The sequence below is a fragment of the Ceratotherium simum genome, chromosome 23 (genome assembly GCF_057802395.1).
Source record: "Ceratotherium simum simum isolate JZ-2026a chromosome 23, ASM5780239v1, whole genome shotgun sequence".
In the NCBI taxonomy this organism is placed as follows: domain Eukaryota; kingdom Metazoa; phylum Chordata; class Mammalia; order Perissodactyla; family Rhinocerotidae; genus Ceratotherium; species Ceratotherium simum.
Window position 1 is genome coordinate 33,110,304 of NC_141922.1, and position 27,199 is coordinate 33,137,502.

The following is a 27,199-nucleotide window of genomic DNA, read 5'->3' on the forward strand; positions in this document are numbered from 1 at the left end:
TTGTATGTTCTTGGCTCCTTTGTTGAAGATTAGCTGTCAGAGACTTGTGGTTTTATTTCTAGGCTTTCAACTCTGTTCCGTTGATCCGTATGTCTGTGTTTCTGCCAGTACCATGCTGTTTTGATTATCATAGCTTTGTAGTATGTTTTGAAGTCAGGATTGTGATACCTCCAAGTTTTGTTCTTTTTTCTCCGGATTGCTTTGGCTATTCAGGGTCTTTTTTTGTTCCATATAAGTTTTAGGATTCTTTGTTCTATTTCCGTGAAGAACGTCATTGGGATTCTGATTGGGATTGCAATGAATCTGTAGATTGCTTTAGGCAATATAGACATTTTAACTATGTTTATTCTTCCAATCCATGAGCGTGGAATATCTTTCCATTTCTTTATGTCATCTTCAATTTCTTTCAATGTCTTATAGTTTTCAGTGTACAGGTCTTTTACCTCCTCGGTTAAATTTATTCCTAGATATTTTATTCTTTTTGTTGTGATTATAAATGGGATTGTTTGCTTCTCTTTCTGGTAGTTTGTTATTAGTGTATAGAAATGCAAATGTTTGTGTGTTGATGTTTCACTCTGCAACTTTGCTGTAGTTGTTGATTATTTCTAAGAGTTTTCTGGTGGATTCTTTAGGGTTTTCTATATATAGAATCATGTCATCCACAAACAGAGTTTTACTTCTTCCTTTCCAATTTGGATCCCTTTTATTTTTTTTTCTTGCCTAATTGCTCTGGCCAAAACTTCCAGTACTATGTTGAAAGGAAAGTCTCTTCAGTAAATGATGCTGGGAAAACTGGACAGCCACATGCAAAAGAATGAAAGTAGACCATTATCTTACACCATACACAAAAATTAACTCAAAATGGATTAAAGACTGGAAGGTGAGACCTGAAACCATAAAACTCCTAAAAGAAAATATAAGCAGTACACTCTTAGCAGTATCTTTTCAAATACCATGTCTACTCAGGTAAAGGAAACAAAAGACAAAATAAACAAATGGGACTAAATCAGACTAAAAAGCTTCTGCAAGGCAAAGGAAACCATGAACAAAATGAAAAGACAATCAATCAACTGGGAGAAAATATTTGCAAATCATATGTCTGACAAGGGGTTAATTTCCAAAATCCATAAAGTACTCATACAACTCAACAACAAAAAAACAAACAACCTGATCAAAAAATGAGCAGAGGATATGAACAGACATTTCCCCAAAGAAGACTTACAGATGGCCAACAGATAGATGCAAAGATGTTCAACATCACTAATTATTAGGGAAATGCAAATCAAAACTACAGTGAGATATCACCTTACATCTGTCAGAATGGCTATAATTAACAAGACAAGAAATAACAAATGTTGGAGAGGATGTGGAGAAAAGGGAACCCTCATACACTGCTGGTGGGAATGCAAACTGGTGCAGCCACTATGGAAAACAGTATGGAAATTTTTCAAAAAATTAAAAATAGAAATACCATATGATCCAGCTATCCTACTCCTGGGTACTTTTCCAAAGAACATGAAATCAACAATTCAAAGAGATTTATGCACCCCTATGTTCATCGCAGCATTATTCACAATAGCCAAAATGTGGAAGCAACCCAAGTGTCCATCAACAATGAATGGATAAACATATGGCAAATATATATACAATGGAATATTACTCAGCCATAAAAATGACAAAATGGTGCCATTTGTGACAACATGGATGGACCTTGAGGGTATTATGCTAAGTGAAATAAGCCAGAAAGAGAAAGACAAACCCATATGATTTCACTCATAAGTGGAAGATAAACAAACATGGATCAGGAGAACAGATTAGTGGTTACCAGAGGTGAAGGGGGTCAGGGGAAGGCAAAAGGGGTAAAGGGGCACATATGTATGGTGATGGATAAAAACTAGACTATTGCTGGTGAACACGATGCAGTCTATATAGATATTGATGTATAATAACGTACACCTAAACTTTACACAATGTTATAAGCCAACATGACCTCAATAATTTTTTTAAAAGAAGGGTATTATTAGGACCACTGGTGAGATTTGAAAATGCATTGCATATTAAACCATATCGTATTATGTTAAATTTCCTGAATTTGATTATTGTACTTTGGTCATATAAAAAGATATCCTTGTTGTTAAGAGATGCATGCAAATTTGTAAAATGTAATAGAATTAGACTCAGTAAAATTATACGTGAGGGGGTGAGTGTGTGGAGGGAGGAGGGAGATGGCGGGAAGCAGAATGAAAGCAAATAGTTCTGTAAACATTCTAGTACATATCTCTTGGTAAACAAATATACACATTACTGTTGAGTACTGATCAAGGAATTAAATTGGCTGGTCAAAGGCTTATTAGCTTTAGTAGATACTGCCAAAAAAGATTTCCAAGTTATTGCTCGTTACATTCTCTTTTAAAATAGCTTCCACTGGTTATTTTAGTACTCTTAGGAATTGCCAAAGTCTTCTGCTTTTTCTTGTTGAACTTTTTTGATTTGTAGTCATTTATATATTGTGTATCTGAGACCTTCATTAGATCTGTGTATTACAAAAACCTTCCATTCTATTAGTTGCCTTTTCACTTTTAATGATGTCTTTTGATAAAAGCTCTTAAAATTTTAACAGCCTCATCCTTCAATGTTACCTTAGCTATTCTTTGCCTTTATATTTCCATATAAGTTATAGAATCAGCTTAATTTTTACAAAAACAAACCTGGCTGAGATTTTCACTGCCAATATAGATTGATTTTAGAGAACTGACATCTTTCAATATTGCCTTCCAATCATGAATATGGTATACCCTTCCTACTTAGGTCTTTTGCTTTTTGTTATATATCCAATATTTTCAATGGTATTACAAATGGTAATATTTTTTCCCCCCCAAAGCCCCAGTAGATAGTTGTATGTCATAGTTGCACAGTCTTCTAGTTGCTGTATGTGGGACGTGGCCTCATCGTGGCCGGAGAAGCGGTGCGTCGCTGCCCGCCTGGGATCCGAACACAGGCCGTCAGCAGCAGAGTGCGCGCACTTAACCGCTAAGCCCTGGGGCCGGCCCCACAAATGGTAATATTTTAAGCTTCATTTTCTAATTGTTGCTCCTACATAAAAAATTAAAGGTTTTATTTTTTTATATTGAATTTGTATTGACCATGCTAAATCAACTAATTAATTCCAATGGTTTGATCTTTTTGTAACTTTTTATGTCCACAATCATGTCATATACGAATGACATTTAACATTCTTCCTTCCAAATCCTTATGACTTTTCTTTTTCTTGCTTTATTGCACTGGTTGGAACTTCCAGAACATTGGTGAATAGAAGTGGTGACAGCAGTTATCATTATCGGGTTTCTTATCTCTGGAAGAAAACTTTCAATAATTCACCATTAAAGATGATGCTTCCTGTACATTTTTCAAGAATCATTTTTTGTCAGATTAAGGAAGATTCCTTCTTTCCTAGTTTGCTAAGAGTGTTAATTACAAATGAGCATTGAAATTAAATGCTTCTTTCACGTCTACAGAGATGATCATGAATTTTTTTTCTATAAATGTGGTAAATGGCATTATTAAAAAATGTTAACTATGCTAGCTTCCCTGGAATAAAGCCTATTTGGTTATATTACTCTTTTATATATTGCTGAATTTGATTTGTGATTATTTTATGTAGAATTTTGTATCTATGTTCATATGAGACTGTTCTGTAATTTTATCTTTTTGTAAAGCTTGTAAAGATTTGGTATCAAGGTTATGCTAGCCTCAAAAGCCAATATGAGAAGTTTTTCCTTTTCTCAGCATCCTGGAAGAGTTCGTTCATCTGAGACTGATACTGTTTTTCCTTAGAAAAAATTTAAAAGTTAAATTTTTAAATTTTACTTAAAAAAATTACTCAGTGGAATGATATGCGACTGAGTTTTTTGTGGGAAGGCTCTTTTTTTTATTAACAGATTTAATTTCTGTAATAAAAAAAACTGTATTTTTTCTTGTCAGGTTTAATAAATTTTGTTTTCTGAAATGTTTTTCCATTTCACCTACATTGTCAAGTTTATTGATGCAAAGTTCTTCACAACATCCTATCTCTATCCAGGCTCTGTAGTGAGAGGTTTTTCTCACTACTTTTTTCTTGTCAGGTTTAATAAATTTTGTTTTCTGAAATGTTTTTCCATTTCACCTACATTGTCAAGTTTATTGATGCAAAGTTCTTCACAACATCCTATCTCTGTCCAGGCTCTGTAGTGATGTCTCCTGTTACATTCTTAACAATGGTCATTTGACTTTCTTTTTCTTGATCTTACTAGAGATTTATAATTTTATTATTCTCAGATTTGGTTTCATACATTTGTTTTAAATTTTATTGATTTCTACTCATATCTTTATTTTGTCCTACCTTCTATTTTCATTAGGTTTAATTTGTTGTTCTTATTCTAGCTTCTTGAGATGGAAGCTTAGAGCCTTTTCTTCTTTCTGTCACTTAATATTACTATACCCCAAAAATCTATCTCAAAAATTCTCTTTAATCAGTCTACAATCTCCAAGGGCATTTCATTCATAGGTTATGGCTTCAACATCTACCTGTATGTTTTTTATGTTGATTTAAAAATCTTTTCATCTATCAGAACAGAATATTAAATCCCCCCTCCCACAGCAATCTATCCTCCAATTTCTCACATCATACTATAAGGTCCATAACCAACCTAATTTCCCCCTCTGTTACTTCTTTCTTTGTACATCACCCATCTTGATAAATAATATACTCAGCTCCTGAGTACAAAACATGAGAGTTATCCTTAACTCTTTCTGACATCCAATTAGTAACCAAATCCTGTTAATCCTAATTCCTAAAATCTCTTTCAATTCCATGCCTCCTTCCTATCACCATTGCTACTATTCTTATTCAGGCCTCATCATTTTTTCTCTGGACTTTACAACAGGCTTATTGGTCTTCTTGTCTCTAGTTTTTCTCTCTACTAATCTATTTTTCACAGAGATCTTCCTAAAGTGCAAATCTGACCATGTCATTCCTCCACTCAGATTTTCTTAACTGCTCCTATGAGATAAAAATAACATCTAAATTTCTTGGCATTGCATACAACAAAGCTCTTCTTGACATTAGTCTTACTTTGCTATGCACTCTCCATCAAAAAAGAAAACAACATAATTTAAAAGTATCAAATGACTTGTACTTCTTCACATGTCAAGTGCCTTCTTACTTCCCCATGTTTTAAACTGTGGTGCTCCCTCTACTTGAATGCATCCTTCCATCAGTATTATCACTATTACTATTACCACTACCACCATCACCAGCACCACTGCCAAGGCTACTAGAAGCTTTTTTTTTTTTTTTTGGTGAGGAAGATTAGCCCTCAGCTAACATCTGTTGTCAATCCTCCTCTTTTTTGCTGAGGAAGATTGGCCCTGGGCTAACATCTGTGTCCATCTTCCTATACTTTTTATATGTGGGACGCCTGCCACAGCATGGCTTGATAAGCGGTGCGTCAGTCTGCACCTGGGATCTGAACCTGCGAACCCTGGGCCGCCAAAGCAGAGTGTGCAAACTTAACCACTACGCCACCGGCATGGCCCCACCAGAAGCATTTTTTACACATCAAAGACAGTAGTATACTTAACCAAAGACTTCCTGGTTGTGAAAATAACTTGATTACTCAATAAATCCAAACTCAAATTTGTATTTATATATTTACTTTTATTTGGTATACACCACTATAACCTTATTGTAATTGAAATCCAATACAGGATTTTTTTTTTTTTATGATTCGTCAACTCCACAAAGACAATAATACTGCTGTGGAAGACCAAAGGGGAAAAAAACTGATATAGTTATTTACAATTCCCTATATATTGTAAACATTTAATCTATATACTGTTACTAACTTATAATGAGAGAGCTTTACATAGACAAGGAAATGATGCCCTGCATTTCTATGCATATTCAGTAATAGCATATTAAATAGAACATCAGATTTTCTTTTCCATTAGCATTATGATTTCTTTATATAGTTATCTAAACTTTCAAAATGTCTAAATATATTCAAGTGCTATACAACTAAAACTACTGTAGCCAACATATTTGGCTTATATTTCACTTTTAGAATAATTTAAAGTGCTATAAGCAACCTGGCAATCAACACTTTCTATAAGAACAAAACTACCTTTAAACATTAATTTACAAGATAATATACAATGTTTATCTGGAATAGCTGAAATTTCAGCACAAGGTCACTGTCACACGTATAACAGCAGGATTTTTTTTGTGTGTGTGTGCATAACATGAAGCTTTGAAATTAACTGATGAATTATTGCCACAATGGCTTATTATTGGTTTCCTACATAAGAGGATAAGAGCTACTAGTATATTCTAGCTTTTCTTTTTTTTTTCTGAGGTCACTTGACAGTAAGTTTGCATATTCAACAAGTCTACTGAGTTACAATATTGTCTACTATAATCACTGCCCTTTTATAACAGCAAATGCTAATGGTAATTAGTAACATACACCACCCCAAAAAAAACACAAATTTTTTTTTCCTTTTGAACAGGAACCTATATTTTGGGAGTTGGTGTGCAACAAGGCTAAAACAACAGAACTATAAAACAGTATACCTGACACAATATGTTGAAGAAATATGCATCTGTTTCATAGTTTTTATACTTATAATGCCCTGCTAAGCTACAAATATGCAAATAGTATATTTTCTTGCTTGACATTAAATTCAGTAGAATCATCAAGTTCTCATTCTCCTTTGTCATTTTATAACTCTTTATCAGATGATTCAATGATAAAAGCATATGCCCAAACCTGCAGATCATGTGTGTTGTGGTCTATTACAACCAGAATTCTCGAGTTTCATTTTTATTAAAATGAAACTGAGAATACCTGCAAAACTAATAAAGAGAATGTTGTAGTGTGAATTAAAACTAGAACTCAGCAGTCTATGAAGTACGCATTATTTTGGCATGTATGTTTTTCCTTCATACGAATAAGCTGAGCATGTCCAAAGGTCACATGTGCCAACCTCACAGATACAGCAGTATCTAGTCTTCAATCCCTCAGTGCCCCAATTAGACCGCTCTAGTAAAACAATCAATATAGTTTTAAAAATAATAAACCAAAATAGATTCAACAAAACAGCACCATCCTATCAGGAGACTGAGATAACATGGATTGTAGATGAGTTGGTCACTATGATCTAAATGCTGCCAAAACTCTGACAAAACTCAGGCTGTTATACTGCATGGACCCATGCCATGGTCTAAATCTAAAAAACTCTGGGACATAAACATGATTTAAAAAATAAATTCCAAAATTATAGCTGTAATAAATGGTGATACCAACTAATTTTAAAGCACAAGTGACATGTTACATTGTATTGCTTCTTGAACTTTCGAAACAATGCTTGTCCACGGCAGGTTTGGGCCATTATTTTGCTAAGACAGAGAGCATTCTATTTATTCAAAAGCCCAGATTTCGATGTCTTGGATAAAGAAGTCTTCCTTCTTAGAAAGTGTATGATTCCCAAACGTTTTACAAGAATGGCTTCTTCCATGGTAAAGATCTCCATCAAGCCAAAGGGCAAATTCTCCTCTGCAATACATAAAATAAAACAGTTTTAACAATAATCTCATTACTTATGCCTTAAGTTGTAATATAATAATTGCAGAGGTTGTAAAATAATAATTTAAATGAGATATTTCAAAATCTAACAACTCTAAGATCATTAAGTTTTCCAAACCGTTCCCTACTCCTTTCCACATTGGCACAAGGCAATTTCATTTTGCTCATATCCCATTATAAAATCACTTAATATGCAGATCAAGGAATAAAATGAATCCTCTAAAATTAATTTCATATAGAATTAGCTTTTGAGACAGGTGCTACTCTGTTATTCTTTCCCTGATATTATAGGTTTCTCTTTGCTGTATGGTTTTAATATATTTAACGTGAACTCCTCAGAGGCATGAAAACTCTGTATTATCTAAAATAAAATGCAGGGTTAACGGTAAGGGTTCAATTGCCAAGTGACAGGTGAGAAAACTTCAGACTTGAGTTTGCTCAAGGTCCCACATATAATATATATTGAAGCTGGAATCTGAATCAAGTCTATCTGACTCCAAAGCCTACATTCAGTTCATCAAAAAATAATATAAAAATATCATGATTTTGATTTCTATGGGGGCACCTGTTTGGAATTCTGAAATATCAAGTCCCCGTACCTCCCGTTTTCTGAGCCTGTACTTTCCTCCCTCAAAGACTAAACTTGTCTTAATTTGTTATCAAATGACCCAATGGTTACTTTAGCTTGCTGTAATCATGTATAATCAAAATCAAGTTCCAGAAGACATCTAATGACATTGTGTATGTTATTTTCAAAGGCTCAAGTCACCCTTAACAGCTTGAAATTATAAGCCACTTTGGTTGCGAGGCATTCCTGGAGAGCTAATTGAATCACATGTAAAACTATCATTTGGGGTAGGGCTGAATGACTGCCTCCTCCTCACCAAAAAAAAGGTGTAATTGGAACATATAAACATTATATGCTGATTCCAACAACCAAAAATAACCTGGTTTTTAGTTACCTGGTTATGTCCTTCAGAGAAGGCTATAATAACCATGGCTATATTTTAATCACTGAAATCATGTCTTCCAAACACCTATCTACAGAGAAGTTGTAAGAGAATTTGTTAGAATCACTCAGGATGATGAATATTCTTACAGGCTAACAAGATTCTGTGGCCTGAATGAATTATTACTATATATCCTCAACTGTGGGAAACAAATAACACTTTTATGAGTTTGGGAATTATTTAGCATACTTTATGGCTGATCCTGAAGGACAGAGAAGAATAACAAACGAAGGAGTTGATATTTCCTAAGCACTATTTGAAAAGTCTAGACTGGGAGATAGCAGAGCAAGCTACCTCCAAACACCATAAAGACTAAATGAAGTTGAGATATAAAACACAAACAAGAATAAGAAAGTTTCTCATAGTGCTTGTTGTGCCAAAAGAATCAATTCAAATTACTGACTGACTCATACTGTTAAAAACAAAATAAACCCTGAAAACTTGGGAGGTTACTGAAATTTTTTGCAGCAAAACAAATTTCTATTATTGTCTAAAATATCAATCCAAATAGTCTCCTGGGTAGAATAAGTTGAAAACAATGGGAGTTTTTTCTTACATTACGAGAAATAACATACCACCATGGTATTTTGAAAATTTGAGAAGTTCTAAGGTATTAGTATATTTCTCCTTCAAATATCTAGGAGTCACTATACTCTAAAGAAAGCTTTTCATCAAAAGGGAATTGACTAAACAGCAGTTTAAAACGAAGAAAACAAATACTGTACCAACAGTTTCAAATACTACATTTAAGCATCTTCTTGCAAATATATTATACTTTCTTAGTCATAATATACAAATTACGATTCTAATGTCAAAACTTTCCAAAGATAACTCATTTTATAAATAACACAAATGACTTTTTAAAATTTTTTTAAAAATTTCATGGTAAAATGTTCAAGAGACTTACCCTCCACCGCCAAAAGCTAGTGAATCCATGTCTCCTTTGATAAAAAACAGATTATCTCCTGTCCACTTAAAGACCTACATAAATGAACAAAAGCTTTAAATATGTAGATGAAAATGGTCACTATACAGAGTTAGTTTTTCTAAACCCCAAATAGTTAACAAAGCCTAAACTGATAGTAAGAAGAAGAATAACAACAAGAACAGTATAAGTCTGGGCAGAAGGAGCTGGTGCTTTGAGTCTTAGTGTTTGTATGACTAAACGTGAAAGCACACGCTCTACTGCCACATAACCTTCAATTCCAATTCCTCAAATCTTATCTCTTCACACACACTTCTCTGTTCTGACTATACAGATATCATGAGTTGGATGGTTAATGAAAAAAGTTGAAGAAAGTAAAAAATCAGTTAAAAAACTGATATAGATGCCATTAACTTTTATTTTAACATTAAATATAAATATACATTTATTTGGTAATATTTTAAGATTTTGATATAGGGTCAAGGGCTTCTCTTTGGGTACGGATTTGCCTGTCATCATGCTTATATAAGTCCATAACACATGTTTATGATTTCCAGTTTCAATTTCTTTAAAGAGCAGCGAGAACATAAAAATACTTGAGAAATCGAAAGGCAAAACATCTAGATACTAATATCAAAAAATTTTTTTTCTAATCTTTCATGGGAGTTTTACCTAAACCTAATACAATAGCAATTTTTAGCATTTCACCTTTATCAAGTTTTTCCAAAGTATTCATTATAGTTTTCATAAAATAAACTTTAACACTCACTTTTTCATAGTTATATAACATTTGATTAATTACATCATTACAGCTATCAGGTAGAAATAGCATAAAAAATTTTGAGAATAAGCACAATTGAAGGTTAAAAAAATTGTAACAAGCTTCCAGTTAGCTATAGGCATCAGCTGATATGTTTTATGGAGGAAATGAAAAGCATTGGTTAATCTGGTGAACCAGTTAGTTTGTTAAGAGAGCTTCTTTTGTGTTATCAGATCCCTCCTATTTTGTTCATTATAGAAACTGTTCCTAAAAACCAAGCTCTCTTTTTTTTTTAACCAATTGTGTTGATTCCATTTTTCAAGATTATAATTTCATCTCTTAAGAATGGTTTGACATGCTGAACCTTAATGTACCTGAGATGCTGGGACTGCACTCAATGTTTTAGAGTCAAACATTCACTAAAATTCACGTATACCTTTACATTTTAGATCTTATTGGCATTAGAACATATTCAATTCAAGTTAGTTAAGCCACAATAAAGAAAAAGAAATGAGGTCATCATTTTTAATTTAAACTCAAATAGTTTATTTTTTAAGTTTTCAAGACTTACTTATATCATTAAACTTAGTCATTAAAAGTTTGTAGCAATTTTACAATGACAATTCATAAACAGAATAGTAATAATGATGTATACTCCTTACTGAGCCCATGATGTGGGTCTGGCACGATGCCAAGTGTTGTGTATAATGATTCTCATTTAATTTTTAAACAAACCTGTTGTATTTTATGATCCCTATTCTATCCACAAGAAAGTTCAAGTTCAAAATGGTCAAAAAGCTGCTAACTTATCAGTTAGTAAAAGGCAGAGATGAGAGTCAAATGCAAGTGTGCATGACTCCAAAGTGCACATTGTTTTCCTTATGCCATCTCTTTATAAACTGAATACTGGAATAACTGTCCTTACCTCAAACTCTGGACAGAATGTAAAGACAAAGGTCTCTCCAGTACCATAAAAGCCATCACTCACTTTAAATGGCTCAGATGCTAATGCACCAAAAACCTAAGGATAAAAAAAGGCATGTTCAATGACATGACTATTAATTTGTTTCATTAAGCATTATCCCATTATATATGTTTAAGTAAAATGCAAAAAAATACAAATGTACTATAGTTTTATCTACTTGTACTTAAAAAGGGAAACATGGTCAGTTGCTATATAATTCACACTACTGTCAAGTACAAAGCATATCAGTTTCTCAACAGGAAAAAAGATTTTTCCTAGGTTTGAAATATAAAAAGATGCTTATTATAACAATTAAACAATCTTAAAAAATGGTTCACACATTTCAGGAGGACTTATATGCACAATGTATGTACAGTAAGGACAACATGCTGCTGTGGGATTGTATACTTACAGAAGCAAAATCCCTTTAGTACAGGGAAACATTTTACTACAGTCATGTGATGCATATGACATCTTGGTCAGTGATGGACTGGATATATGGCAGCGGTCCATGAGATGAGTACCACGTAGCCTTGGTGTGCAGTAGGCTATACCATCTGGGTTTGTGTAAGTACACTCTATGCTGTTCACACAACAATGAAACCGCCTAACAAAGCATTTCTCAGAACATATCCCTGTCATTAAGCGACACATGACAGTACTAAAAAGGTAGGTTATTTTTTTCTTAGAGAGTAAACTCCAAAAAAAAAAAAGGATATAAAATAGACAGTAAACTCCAAGAGGGTAGGCCTTGGATCTGAATTGTCTGGTCCTGTAATGCCATGACCTTATACAGTTCAAGACAAACAGTAGATACCCTAAAAAAGAATAATGAATAAGAGACTCGGACAAGTCATTTCAATGCTCTGGGTCTAAGTTTCCACATTATAAAATGGGAATGTAGAGAGTCTGATAGATATCTTGACAGTCACTGTGTCTCCTGACATTCTATTTTTATAGTCTTAATTTTTAAAACAGACTTTCTTATTGAAAGGTATATATGTAAAATATAAATGTACAGCTCAATTTGGAATTATCACAAAGCAAAGTCCCACTTAACCCTTCATTCAGACCAAGAAACAGAACATTACTAGCACTCCAGAAGCTCTCCTTGTGCCTCCTCTGCACCACCACCCTCACTTCCTCCAAAGAAGCCACTAGCCTGACAATACCATAGATTTGTTTTGCCCATTTAGAAACTTTCTATGAAAGGAATCTTAAGGAAGTTACTCTTTAGTGTCTCATTTTTCACTCAATATTATGTTTGTAACACTTATCTATGCTATGGCATGTAGCAGTAGTTCATTCATTTTCATTGCTGCGAATACTTTTTATTGGTTGTATAACCTTGGAAAAGTTGGTGAAACTCTTTAAGTGATAGTTAACTCACCTTTAAAACAGAAATGATTCAAGTATCAACCTCACAGGGCTTTGATGATTAAATAAGATAATGCATATAAAGTGATTAGTCAAGTGTGTATATTAAGCACTCTAAAGGTGTTAGTTTTATAGCGTTTTGTTTTGTTTTTTAAATTAATATTGCTATTTCACCCTCTCATTACTCTCCAATGCTGGAAATTGACCTGAACTTGCTGTTTCAGAACAAACAAATGTTTCTCTTGCTTATCTGTGGTTTTGTTCTTAGTATCATCCTTACACAATTATCTTTAACTTTCAAAACTTTACCCACGCTTCAAGACTGTCAATTTCCATCCTTGCTGTGAACCTCATTCTTTTGTCCCCCAAATAGATATGAACAACTCCTTCTCTAAACACCCCTTTGGCTTCTTCTAGGTTGTTACTACACTTCGGATATTTTGCTTGGCATTAGAGATACTAGTATACTTAAATGTTCTCTTCTACTAGACTATCATCCCTTTGAAGGTAGGGACTCTTTAATTATTCATGCTCATATCTATCTCCTCACTCAGCATTGCCTTGCATATTAAAAGTATTCAATAATTATCAGTTAAACTTAATAAAATATACTAATGAAAATAATTTTTATCAAAAGAATATGCTAAAAGTTACTGTAGCCTTTTAAACGGCAAGGTGTCTACATAGTTACTTTTCATACCTGTCCATCACTGTCTTTAATCACCATCAGCACTGGGGTGTCTAAACCTGTCATTGTTCGATAAAGAGTCTTCAAGCTTGTGCCATGCTTCCCGGTACCATAAACAAGGGTCCATGGATAGCCAATTGTCCTTGGTGGAAGATGCTTGGCAAGCTTTAAAAAATAAAATGTTAACATTTACTTGATAGCTTATTGTCAATTTGTAGGGTACTAATGCCAGTTGGAATTTAATGAAAGGCTATAAAATGAAGGCTACAAAAATAACAGTAGAAATTATTTATCATTCTCAAAGATACTGAGACAGTTGAAGAGTAACTGTATATTTCTCAGCATGAAATATTAATTGTCCACTAAGAAAAGAAAAAATTATGCCAAACAAGAAACAGATTAGAACAGAGATAAGAAACATAGACTACTTATTGTTTGTGCCCTCTGTATCATATTAACAAAAATATTGAATGGACTGTTAGCTTGATTATTAATAACCTTTCAAATAATGGGCTCTAGAGTCAGACTATCAGAATTAGGAATCAAGCTTCAACTCTTTACAGCTGTTTGACTTCGAACAAGTTTACTTAACCTCTCTATGCCTAAGTTTCTTTCCTTATAAAATGCACACAATAAGAGTATCCAACTTCTACAGGTGTTGTAACAACTATATGAGATAATTCATATAAAGCAGGTAACTAGCACACAATAAGAAATTAAATATTGGCTATTGTAGTGTCTCATCTAAATTGCTATTGTTATTTATTTTAATGTTCTGCTTATCCAAATCTCCCAACACCTTCTATTACACTAGTTGCTGTATTCTGTTTACTTTTTCTTCATGCGTGAGGAAAACTAGTAGCAGTAACCCTGCTTCTTTAGTTTTCAAAACAACTGAAAAGAGCCTGTTTTACTTTCATGGGCAAACACTCAGAAATGAACATATGTGAGTATGTCATACCTTTTCAATTTGATCTGGCAGTAAGAGTTCACTGGGATCACTTAGGTTTGGTCGGAAAGATTCAGACTCCAGGTCTGCTTTCACTGGAGCAAGCTGCTTTGAATTTATGTCTTCCCTTGTAGTAATCTAAAGAAGTAAAACAGCAGCAGCATATTAATATAAAATTGCAACATGCTTTCAAAAATTTCAGCCTTTGAGAGAAATCAAACTTTATATCTTAGAAAACGTGGCTAAAGCTTTAATTTAAGATTTTAGAAGGCATAAGATGTTCTATCTAAGAACATTTTTTCACTATAAGCAGACATTTTTCTCATCTACTACATGAGGAAAGGACAGGTAATGAATGATAAACCCCCATATTTCTGTGTAAAAGAAAATAGTTGCGGGCCGGCCCCGTGGCTTGGTGGTTAAGTGCGCGCGCTCCGCTGCTGGCGGCCTGGGTTCAGATCCCAGGCGCGCACTGGCGTACCGCTTGTCCAGCTATGCTGAGGCCGCGTCCCACATACAGCAACTAGAAGGATGTGCAGCTATGACATACAACTATCTACTGGGGCTTTGGGGGAAAAAATAAATAAAAAAAAATTAAAAAAAAAAAAAAAAGAAAATAGTTGCAAGCAAACTTTAATTTTGCTGTTGAAGCGCAAAAGTGAGCCAGCTAGTTTGCTTTTTATTGTGCTATTTAAAATATGTGGGATTATTTTTTTCATGATAAACATAAAATTTGCTAAAAATAATTAAGAAAACTTGGAAGAGTACAATAAAAAGTATAAATTGTCATTGGGGAGTATGTGTGTGTGTGTATGTGCATTTATATGCTTCCTTTAAAGAGTTACCATTATTTTTAAAAATGTCTTCATTATCTTTACTTTCTAAACACTAACTTTTTTTTATCCAGTTGGACCAAACAATAAATTAAAAGTTAATTTGTTCACAAATCTATTTTTTAAATTACATCAATTTGATACATTAAAAAGAATATATGCTTTTGCTTGATGGAAATGATCTCATTGATATTCTTAAAATGATAAAAATGTTGATTAACTCAAAATAAACTATACAATCTATCTGTTGGCACTTACTTTGTCATATTAATTTTATTTTAATATATAAAACACAATTAACATTAGAAAATAAAAGATATGAAACGTAACTATTATGGATGATACTTTTAAATTGGAAAACAGAATTCCATTAGAGCAGATAACTAAAATGCAGCAATGATCGGCGACTGTGATTCCATGCAGGAATGAATCTTGCTAAATTATTTTGTTTCTTTAATAGATTTCTTCCCAAACCTAAATAGCATATTTTTTCAACCAACACATGTTCTAGAACTGTATTGTTTTTTGATGAGAAACTAAAGTATTTAAATTTTTTCACATCATCATGTTTTACCCTTATTTTGATGATGTGAAAGGTTAAAAAAAATCTAAGGCAGCACAAGAAGCATTAAAAGAAAAGAAAAAAATTCAGTAGTTCTAGCAAAGCCATGAAAGCATATCTTATTAAGAGGAAAACACACCACAATGCACAAAACTGAAAAATAAATTCGATTGTATCGCTTTCTTCTTTAAAAAAATCACAAATATTATTTCACAGAATTTTAAATAATTTACCTAGTTCTGGTGCCTAACCTATACTATTCCAAAGTATTTCCAATACCAACCAGGAATACCTCAAGAACAAAAACACTTTATCTCATTAAGATATTTGATGTGAGGTTGATTCAACTGAAATACTCTTAAAGAAGAGAAAATATTTATGCCTTGCTATCCATTAAAACTTTCCCACAGTACCACATCTTTCAGATTCTGTTTAGTAAAGATTCAATCTCAAACCCAAAGACATTCTTCCAATATAAATTAAAGGAAAACTCCTCATCGCTCTAAGAAACACACGGTACTGAGAACAGTTCTAAAGTGACAGAAAATTCCTGTGAATATTTTTCAACTGAAAAGAAGACAGAAAAGATAATCCTATGGCTCTTCAAGGCAATACTGTACTCTTTAATACAAAAAAGGAATTTTCTGATGGATTTAGTGCTACAGTCAAAACAAATCCTTCAAAAATGAGATTTTCCCTGACGAAAGACACTAAAAACAGGGAGTATTCAATCTCTGGAGGGGTTTAAACTACTGAAGGGGGCACCTGGAGACGTCTGCAGAGTGTGCGCAGTTCTTCAGTATTTAGAGCATCGATCCTGCGGTGATACTCAGCCACTGATACTACCTGAATATGGAGACAGGAAGACAATAATTCCACTGACAGTTGAGAAAGATAGCCAAAACGAAACAAACAAAAAAAATTGGAGAAATTTAAATGGGGAAAGAGAACTGTAATCAGGATTTTTTCCCCCACTCCATGCTGAAAATCCAAGCGATTTATATATCAAACTAGAGTGAAATACTCATGAATGAGTTAACCACTACATCCAACTAGCTCAGGATATAAGCTTCATTTTATGGATTGTTTCATAGAGACAGAATTTGATTGAGTAAATAGAATTATAGTTGTTTAAAAGGAAACACTATATAAAACATAACATGCTTTGCTAACAACAAAGATAACATCTAAAATCTAAATGTCTTGCAGTTTACAAAGAAAATGGTAATTTCAACTCTTCAGGCCAAATCAAAGTTTAGCTCAAACATCATATCCTAATGGCAATGCTGGAAGAATTTCTTCTAGGCAAAGGTGACAAACATACCCATGCTATATGATCTGTATCAGAAAAAGGAGGGGAAGAAGCAAGAAAAGGATATGAAGTACATTTCAAAACCTAAGGCAATAAGAAAAATAAGCTCTAGAAAGTAGATAACTAGATTCTCAAAAACATATCTAATCAACGGTACCCTCTCAGGCACGTCTACCTCAGCCTTTTTAAACCACTCTTTTCAATTTTTGCCTCTCCGCTATATTACTTCTTTATGGTTGGTACTGTAGCAATTATTTGTGACTAAAACCTAATGACCTTCCTACATTCTAAATTTCTAAGGGAATTTCTTTATCTTCTATAATTGCCTAGATGAATCTCTTGCATAGTGCTAAATTTGAAAGCCATATATGACAGATAAACATTATTACAAAAAGCCCACAGAAACAGACAAGTTTCCTCAGGTTGACACAACAGCTACAGCTTTTTCAGACCATGACGTAATTCCCAAAACACTAACCACAATATAGTGAACTCTGGTGGCGTCATAAAATATGTGCTGATTCTCCTGAGCTATGACAAATTCCTCTTGTGATCAATTAGTTATATGTAGAGGTTCTGGTCACAAAATTCAGTTAAACCAACAGGCCCATAAAGAGTTCAGACTCCTAACCTAGGTTTTAAAAGGCTCTTGTTCTAGGCAACTAAAATGAATGAGTCACCAGTAAACACCAAGTTAACTCTATAAAGAGCTATGTAAACCTGTTGAAAGCTATGAAAGACATGAGAACAGAAAAAAGAAAAAGAAATCAGACAGATTTCCATTCTGGTCATTATTATTATACTGACTTTTGCAAAGCAACAGTGCATGTAATATGATAGCTGACTCTCTACTTATCAAGAAACCCAAAGTGGTTATTATCTGCAACTCTGGGGGATCAGATGGATCTGGGTTTGGTTCCTCCTTTATCTATTTCTTCATAAAATAATGGAAATAATAAGACTACCAAATAGGGTTTTTATGTAGATAAAATGAGAAAATGGAATGCATTCAAAAGACTTAGTATAGAGGCCAGCGCATAGTAAATGAGAGCTACTACTACTATTATTATTATTATTTTTTTGGTGAGGAAGATCAGCCCTGAGCTAACATCCATGCCAATCCTCCTCTTTTTGCTGAGGAAGGCTGGCTCTGAGCTAACATCCGTGCCTATCTTCCTCCACTTTATGTGGGACGCCACCACAGCATGGCCTGACAAGCAGTGCATCGGTGCGCATCTGGGATCCGAACCCGGGCCGCCAGCAGCAGAGCATGCATACTTAACCGCTATGCCACGGGGCTGGTCCCCCTTTTTTGCTGAAGAAGATTCTCCTTGAGCTACCATCTGTGCCAATCTTCCTCTATTTTGTATGTGAGTCACTGCCACAGCATGGCTGATAAGTGGTGTAGGTCTGCACCTGGGATCTGAACCTGGGAACCCAGGCCGCCAAAGTGGAGCACGCTGAACTTAATCACTACACCACGGGGCCAGCCCCGAGAGCTACTATTATTAACACTACTTTTATTTGATTATTCTTTAGTCCTTCGGGTAATTGGTGAAAAATAATGTCTAAAGGATAATGTCTAAAGACACTCCTTATTTTTGATATTAAAATATTTCAGTTTTGAGAGGTCAACTATTTCGTATACTTTGAATGACTATTCTGAAATTAATTTTAAATTTCAGTATTAGAAAAATATTAAAGACCTTTCAATTAAGAACAACAGAATTCTCAATAAAGATGATACAAAAAATTAGGTACTGAAAATGAAAAATCACAGCTTTGCTTCTCTGTGGCCAGCAAAAGATATCTCTACAAAACATTTAATGGCCAGTTATATTTTTCTTTCTTTTTCCCATGGCATTCAGTCTAATCGAGAGTCTCCCAACCAAGAATTTTCAAATTATATGACTTATCTACTCCTCTGCATTCCTTCTAGCCCTCTAGTTAACACTGATCTTACACTTGTTTTTTAAAGTTCCTTCTTTTACCATGTTAAATACACTTCCTGGATGGAAGTGAAATTGAATTATGCTCACAAAAGGGATCAGTTATAATCTAATTGTATCAACATCACCGAGAGTAGGAGCTATCAGTGGGGGAACCATGAACTGCTATCATAAGAATAAGCTTTTAACATTTGGTAAAGTCATAGTTTATTCAATGTCACAAATCTATCTTTTCTCATTTGTACTTTTTTTAAAAAGCTGTAGTCTTTTCTGGGACTTATAAACTCACCACTTCCTTAACCCTATTTTAAATATTTACTCATGCTGTGATGAATGAAGATACACAAAACTGTCAAAAGAGTCTGTGAATTAATGAAGAAAAAAGATTTGAAATCAAATGAGTATAAAACTATACTTTCTCCTCTCAAAACAAGTGAGTAAAGAGATACAGATTCCTAGTATATATGATGGAACTGGAATTAGTCTTAAGTTAATTTTTATCCCCTTGGTAAATCATACTCCATGTAAAGAATTTATTACTTTACCCAAAACATTAAACCTAAGTAGAAAATGGACACATTTCTACAAAATGTCCTACATCACACTGCCAATTATTAACGGTACACAGTTGAGAAAATAAAGACCTTCCAATTGAAAGTGTATTCCCTATCTGCCTAAAAAGTCATTTCTTGAGGAATAAGTGGTTTGCATATACAGTACTGCTGAATCCCATCTGTCGGAAATAAGTGCTATGACCCACCCTCTGCAGAATTAAGTCCTACTCTTTATCTTTTCAGTCTTTGACAAAGGACTCTCACACAGAGAAAGTGTTTTCCTAAGCATTTATTTTCACAGAATTACAAATGTAAAGGCAGGATTAAATCCATCCATCTCTATTACAAAGGGACTAACAACAACCAGAATAGAACAAAAACAGAAAATAGAGAAAACTTACAGTTGCTGTCAATCCCGTGAATAAGAACACATTCCCCTCCTAGACGTAAAGATCAATACTTTGATCTAATAGTCCTCCTTCCAGGATGTTCCAGTACTTCCTCCTGAGATTACCCTACAAACAAACCGAAAACCTCCCTTCCCTCAACTGCTTTGCAGACTAACAAAAGTCTGGTAGATATCTGTGAATGTGCTATTTTTATTCCTTACTTATTCCTTACTTTTATTCCTTAGCAAAGGGAGATGGGGTAGAAAGAAAAATATTATCTTATCAATGCAATTTATGCTTACTTTTGTATCCAAAAGTATATTAAACAAGGAGGAACTCTAAGTCTGAGTTGTTGTAGCTAACAAAAAGGGAATACAACGGCATCCCTGAAGTCACATAACATTCTGTTCTATATTTAATCATATACAACAGTCTTTATTATAAAACAAGACCAGTCTTATATTAAAACTTTGCTCCTTTTTGCCTTAAATTAAAACTATTGCTTTCAAAATAACACTTCATGGAACTATCATAGCATAAAAGGAGCAAATAGAGAATGATAAATTAGATAACTGAAAAATAGAATTAATAGAGAAAAAAAGATTTAAATCCAGAATGAATTCAAAATAGAACACATTATCAAAGTTTTGATTTGAATAAGTCTTCCAAAAGTACTCCATAGTAAGTATATTTGCAGATGACTCTCATAGATTTTCATGAGAAGGCAGATACATTCACTGTCTTTTAGTTGAAAAGAAACCTATTAACTACTCAAAATCATTCAATGACAATATGTATATACTGTATTAGCTTCCTGGAACCATAAATGTAAGAAGTGAATCTCATAAAAAGGGAATAATCTTGTTTTCTCCACAGTATATCAGGGGAAAAGAATACTCATTACATAATCTTGAAATATATAAATCCACTATTATAGCTGGAGACTTTAAAACTCCTCTATCAGTAATTCACAAATCCAACAGGCAGAAAAGCAGCAAGGACACAGCTTAACTGAACAGCACCCTCCATTAATTGGATCTAACTGACATGTAAAGAATAATTCATCTAACAGCAGCAGAATACACATTCTTCTCAAGCTCACTTGGAACATTCACTTAGACCACATTTTGGGCCATAAAACACACCTTAATAAATAGAAATCATAAAAAGTATGCTCTCAGACCACAATGGAATTAAACTAGAAATCAATAACAGAGAAACAGTGGGAAATTCCCAAAATATTTTCGAACAACACACTTCTAATTAACACATGGTCAAGAAAGTCCTGGGAGGGCTGGCCCCAGGGCCTAGTGGTTAAGTTTAGCACACTCTGCTTTGGTGGTCTGCATTTGGTTCCCAGGCGCTGACCTATACCACTACGCGTTGGCCATGCTGTGCTGGTGACCCACATACAAAACAGAGGGAGATGGGCACAGATGTTAGCTCAAGGTGAATTTCCCTCAAGCAAAAAGAGATGATTGGCAATAGATGTTAGCTCAGGGCAAATCTTCCTCAGCAAAAAAAAAACAAAAAAAACAAAAAAACAAACAAAAAAAAGTCCGGGAAGCAATTTTAACTATTTTAAACCAAATGAAAATAAAAATACAACTTATCAAAATTCTGGGATGCAGTGAAAGCAGGGATTAGAGGAAAATTTACAGCATCAAATGTATATATAAGAAAAGAGAAAGATCTAAAATCAATAATCTGAACTTCCATCTTAGGAAACTAGAAAAAGAACAGCAAATTAAATCTGAATTAAGTAGATGAGAAGAAATAATTTAAAAAAACAGAGCAGAAATCAATGAAATTGAAAACAAAAAATCAATAGAGAAAAATTAATGAAACTAAAAGCCAGTTCTTTGAAAAAAATCAGTAAAATTGATAAACCTCTAGCCAGGTTAACTAAAATGAGAGAAGACACAAATGAATTACATCAGAAATGAAGCAGGGGCGTCACTACTGATCCATGGACATTAAGGATAATAAAAGAATATTATAAACTACTCTACACCCACAAATTTGATAACCTAGATGAAATGAACCAATTCCTTGAAAAACACAAACCACTAAAACTCACACAAGAATAAACAGATAATGAGAATAGGCCTATATCTATTAAATAAATTAACAATTTTACAAAACAAAGTATCAGGCCCAGTTCTTAGCCAACTAAAATCAATTGGCTACCAGTAAACATCAAGGTAACTCTATGAAAAGCTATGAAAACTTGTTGAAAGCTATAAAAGACATGAGAATAGAAAAAAGGAAAAAGTGAACAGATTTCTCTTTTGGCCACTATTATTATTTTGACTTTTGCAAAGCAACAACACATACACTAGGTAGCTGACTCTGTACTTACAAAGAAACCAAAAGTGGTTATGATTTCTAGCTCTGGAGCATTTGGAGTGAATTCACATGGATTAACTGGTGAGTTCTATCAACATTTAAGGAAGAAATTATACTAATTCTCTACAATCTCTTTCAGAAAATAGAAGCAAAGGAAATATTTCCCAACTCATTCTATGAGGCCAGCATTACCCTAATAAAAAAAAAGCAAATAAAGACATTATAAGAAAGGAAAATAACAGATCAATATCTCCTATGAACATATTTGCAAAAAGCTTCACAAACTATTAGCAAATTTAATCCAACAATGTATAAAAAGAATTCTATACAATGACCAAGTGGGATTTATTCCAGGTATGCAAGACATTTGCAAGGTATGTCAACATTTGAAAATCAACTGATGTAATCTATCACATCAACAGACTAAAGAAGAAAAATCATATGATTATATCAATAGATGTGGTAAAAGCACTAGTCAAAATCCAATACTCATTCATGATAAAAACTCTCAGCAAACTAGAAATAGAGGGGAACTCCTTCAACTTGATAAAGGACATCCACAAAAAAAATCCTACAGTTACCATCATACATAATGGTGAGAAACAAAACACTTTCCCACTAACCTAGGGAGAAAAGCAAAGACGCCCCCTTTTGCTATTCCTATTCAACACTGTACTAGAAGTCTCAGCTAATGCAGTAAGACAAGAAAAGGAAATAAAAGGTATACAGATTGGGAAGGATGACATAAAACTGTATTAGCAGATGACATGATTGTCTATATAGAAAATTCTAAAGAAACAACCAAAAACTATTGCAATTAATAAACGATCACAGTAGGTTTGCAGGATACAAGGTTAATATACAAAAGTCAACTGCTTTCCTATATATCAGCAATGAAAAATTGGAATTTGAAATGTAAAGCAATATTATTTATATTAGCACCAAAAAATGAAATACTTAGGTACAAATCTAACAAAACATACACAAGATCTACATGAAGATAAGTACAAATTCTGATGAAAGAAATCAAAGATGATTTTAATAAATGGAGAGATATTCCATGTTCATAGATATAGACAGGAAGACTCAATATTGTCAAGATATCAGTTCTTCCCAATTTGGTCTACTATTCGACACAATTCCAATAAAAACTCCACGAAAGTTATTTTGTGGATAGGGGAAAATTGATTATTTAGAGTTTATATGGAAAGATCCCAATGCCAATACAACAATGAAGGAAAAGAACAAAATTAGAAGATTGACACTACTCAACTTCAAGACTTAATATAAAGTGACAGTAATCAAGACAGTGTGATACTGGCAAAAGAACAGACAAATAGATCAATGGAATGGAACAGAGCCCCAGAAATGGACTCACAAATACAGTCAATTGATTTTTGACACAGAAGCAAAGATAATTCAGTGGAGAATGGATGGTCTTTTACCAAATAGCGCTGAAACAACTGGACACACACATGCAAAAAGTTAATTCAGCCAAAGTCCTTATACTTTTCAAAAAAATTAACTCAAAATGGAGCATAGACCCAACTGTAAAACAAAAAACTACAAAAGTCCTAGGAGATAACACAGGAAAAAATCTAAGTAACTTTGGGATTGAAGATGCATTTTTAGATAGAACACCAAAAGCATGATCCATGAAAAAACAATTAATAAGTTGGGTTTCACTAAAATAAAAAACTCTGCTCTGTGACAGATATTGTCAAGAGAATGAAAAAACAAGCCACAGACTTGGAGAAAATCTTTGCAAAATATATATCTGATATATATGTTATCCAAAATCTATGAAGAACTCTTAAAACCCAACAAGAACAAAATAAACAATGTAATTAAAACATGAACTAAAGATCTGAACAGACATCTCACCAAAGAAGATATATAGATGGCAAATAAGAACACGAAAAGATGCTCAGTATTATACGTCATCAGGCAAATACCAATTAAAATAAGAATGGGATAACATTACATACCTATTTAGAATGGATAAAATCCAAAGCACTAACAACATCAAATGCTGGTGAGGATGTGGAGCAACAGGAACTCTAATTCATTGTTGGTACAGTGCAAAATGGTACATATAGCCACTTTGAAAAACAGTTTGGCAGTTTCTTACAAAACTAAACATACTCTTATCATACAATCCAGCACCGCGATCCTTGGTATTTACCCAAATAAGCTGAAAATTTATGTCCACACAAAATCTGCACATGAAGGTATATAACAGCTTTTTATGATAAGTGTCAAAACTTGGAAGTAACCAAGATGCCCTTCAATAGGTGAATGGATAAACAAACTGTGGTACATCCAGACAACGGAATATTAAAAAGTCATCACCAAAAAGAAATGAGCTATCAAGCCATGAAAAGACAGGGAAGAAACTAAAAAGCATCTTACTAAATGAAAGAAGCCAATATGAAAAGGCTACATACTGTATGATTCCAACTATATGATACTTTGGAAAAGGGAAAACTATAGAAACAGTAAAAAGATTAGTGGTTACTGAGTGTTCAGGTGGAGGGAAGGAGGGATGAATAGACTGAACACAGGTAATTTTTAGGGCAGTGAAACTATACTGTATCATCCTGTAGTAGTGTATACAAGTCATTGCATAGAATGTACAACACAAAGAATAAACCCTAATGTAAACTATGGACTTTAGGTGATAATAATGTATAATATTAGTTCACAAACTATAACAAATGTACCACACTAATACGAGATGTGAATAATAGGGGTATTGTGTTTTGAGGGAAAGGGGGTATATGGGAACTCGCTATACTTTCCATTCAATTTTTCTGTAAACCTAAAACTGCTCTAAAAAAATAAAATCTATTAATTAAAAAAAAAGCAGGGAAACAATTAACACAAAATTCAGGGAGGTGGTTACCAATTTGGAGGAGACATGACATGAGATAAAGAAAGAACACATAGGCTGATGCAACTGCATTGGTAACACTGTAGTTCTTAGTTACGTAGTGGGATCATAGACATTCATTTTATTATCATGCCTCATAACCTGCATATGTAATAAATACGCTTTTCAAATAAGTCAAATAAATACAGAAAAATATTATATATTGAATATATGTCTATATGTCCTCTTTTCAGTTAGGTTGTGACTAGAAAGCAGAAGATGTTTTACATACAGTAAGGCATATATAAATACTAGCTAATACATTTCCTGTGAATATGTACTATAGGTAGGCAACACAGTATAGCAGAAAGAATACTGTGTTTGGGTTTAGCCCTCTGTCTTAATTTCTATTCTGCTTGTTATTAGTTTTGTGAACTTGAGTAACCGCCTTTAATCTCTGCTTCAACTCTGGTATTTCAAATGGAAATAATAATCATACTTTAAACTTTATGAGGAATAAATGATAACATACGTAAGACATATATAAAATAGATACTGATACATTAAATGTACAAAATAAATGTTAATTCCCTTCCCCTCGTTATATTCTGAAGATTCTGAGAATAAGTATAGCAAAGAATTTAAGGGCACAGGCCAGAGTGAGAATGCCTGAATTCAAACCACAGCTCTGCCCCTTACTGATTGTAGTAAGACTGCTATATGTCTCTGGTTTGTAAGATGGAGGTAACAGTAGCAATATTTCACAGGTTGAGGATTAAATAAAACAACTCGTTAAGTGTTTAGAATAATACACAGTGTAATAAGTATACAGTATTAGTAGAAGTAATTATTTTTATCATTATTATAATTATTATCTTGAGCTGAGGTCACTGGAAAGATTTTTTTTTTTGGTGAGGAAGATTAGCCTTGAGCTAACATCTGTTGCCAATCCTCTCTTTTTGCTAAGGAAGATAGGCCCTGGGCTAACATCTGTGCCCATCTTCCTCTACTTTGTATGGAATGCCGCCACAGTATCGCTTGATAAGTGGTGTGTAGGTCCGCACCTGGGATCTGAACCTGCGAACCCAGGGCCGCCGAAGTGGAGCTCATGAACTTAACTGCTATGCCACTGGGCCAGCCCCTGGAAAGATTTTTATATTTAAATTAGTTCTTCTTAAAATTCCATCTGTGAGCTAATTCTTGCACAGATATAAATAATTCATCACAGGAGCTTTTCTCCTGTGTTTTCATACATGAAAGCCTAAAACAGAAAAAAAAAAATCCATCTTGTCATATATCAGGGCCTAAATTTACAAAAATGGTGACTAAACTGGTAAAGTATTGATAGAGATAAAACAATGCTGCTACTTAATAATTTCTGACTCTAATCTGATTAAACCTAAATCCTTATTACAAAATATGCTTATAACTCACAAGCAAATTACAATTTATTGACAGACACTAAAAGGGCAGGATATAGGACATGGGTATATCAAATACATAAATAGCTTCAGGCAAATGATTAGAGAATAAAGTTTGTGTTGTTTGTCAGAATAAACTCTAAAACAGCCTCAAAAATATAAAGAAAAAATAAAGTTAAGCATGCTTGATCAATATGGTTCTCACTGAAGCTACCTGGCAAACTTGTAACTTCATTCCACATATTTTGGAGCATATTTTACCTATTAGTTATTAGTTAATGTCTTCAAGCTTTAAATTAACTCATTTATAAAATGAAAATAATCTATCTCTGGTTAACACACAGGATTACTGTAAGGTCAAATATGATACCACACACATGAGCATTTAGAAAATTGTGCTGGTTTACATAAATATATGGCCATATTAGTACTAGCTCTAAGACAGTTTATCAGTTAGGTCTATTGATACCACTCTACTAATCAGTTGAGTAAAGATATGAAGAATTGTAAAAAGCTACACAATTCAAAGTCCAAGTACGAGAAATTCTCTCTGTTCTAAAATATTTGTTATTCTCCTAGAGGAATCATTCTCTATTTTCACTTTTAAAGTAGAGCTCTTTAAAGAAGATGTCTCTTTTCAGGCAAAATCTTATAGGGAATCTC

General features: G+C 33.5%; 1 protein-coding gene across 9 annotated transcripts in view; it reads right to left on the bottom strand.

Annotated features, from left to right (window-relative positions):
- Window positions 1-5,674: 5,674 nt before the first annotated feature.
- OXR1 (oxidation resistance 1) overlaps window positions 5,675-27,199 on the bottom strand; it is a 508,823-nt gene continuing 487,298 nt past the window's right edge. For 6 of the 9 annotated variants that reach the window (XM_087447551.1, XM_004431252.3, XM_087447550.1 and 3 more), the window contains 6 exons: window positions 16,456-16,536; window positions 14,308-14,433; window positions 13,359-13,511; window positions 11,243-11,338; window positions 9,540-9,613; window positions 5,675-7,592 (listed from right to left, as the gene is read on the bottom strand). In XM_087447551.1, the coding sequence (XP_087303677.1) occupies window positions 7,457-7,592; window positions 9,540-9,613; window positions 11,243-11,338; window positions 13,359-13,511; window positions 14,308-14,433; window positions 16,456-16,536 (666 nt within the window). In that variant the 3' untranslated portion in view covers window positions 5,675-7,456. The remainder of the gene's footprint in view (window positions 7,593-9,539; window positions 9,614-11,242; window positions 11,339-13,358; window positions 13,512-14,307; window positions 14,434-16,455; window positions 16,537-27,199) is intronic. The other 3 variants (XM_004431253.3, XM_004431254.3, XM_004431256.3) reach the window with 1 other exon arrangement.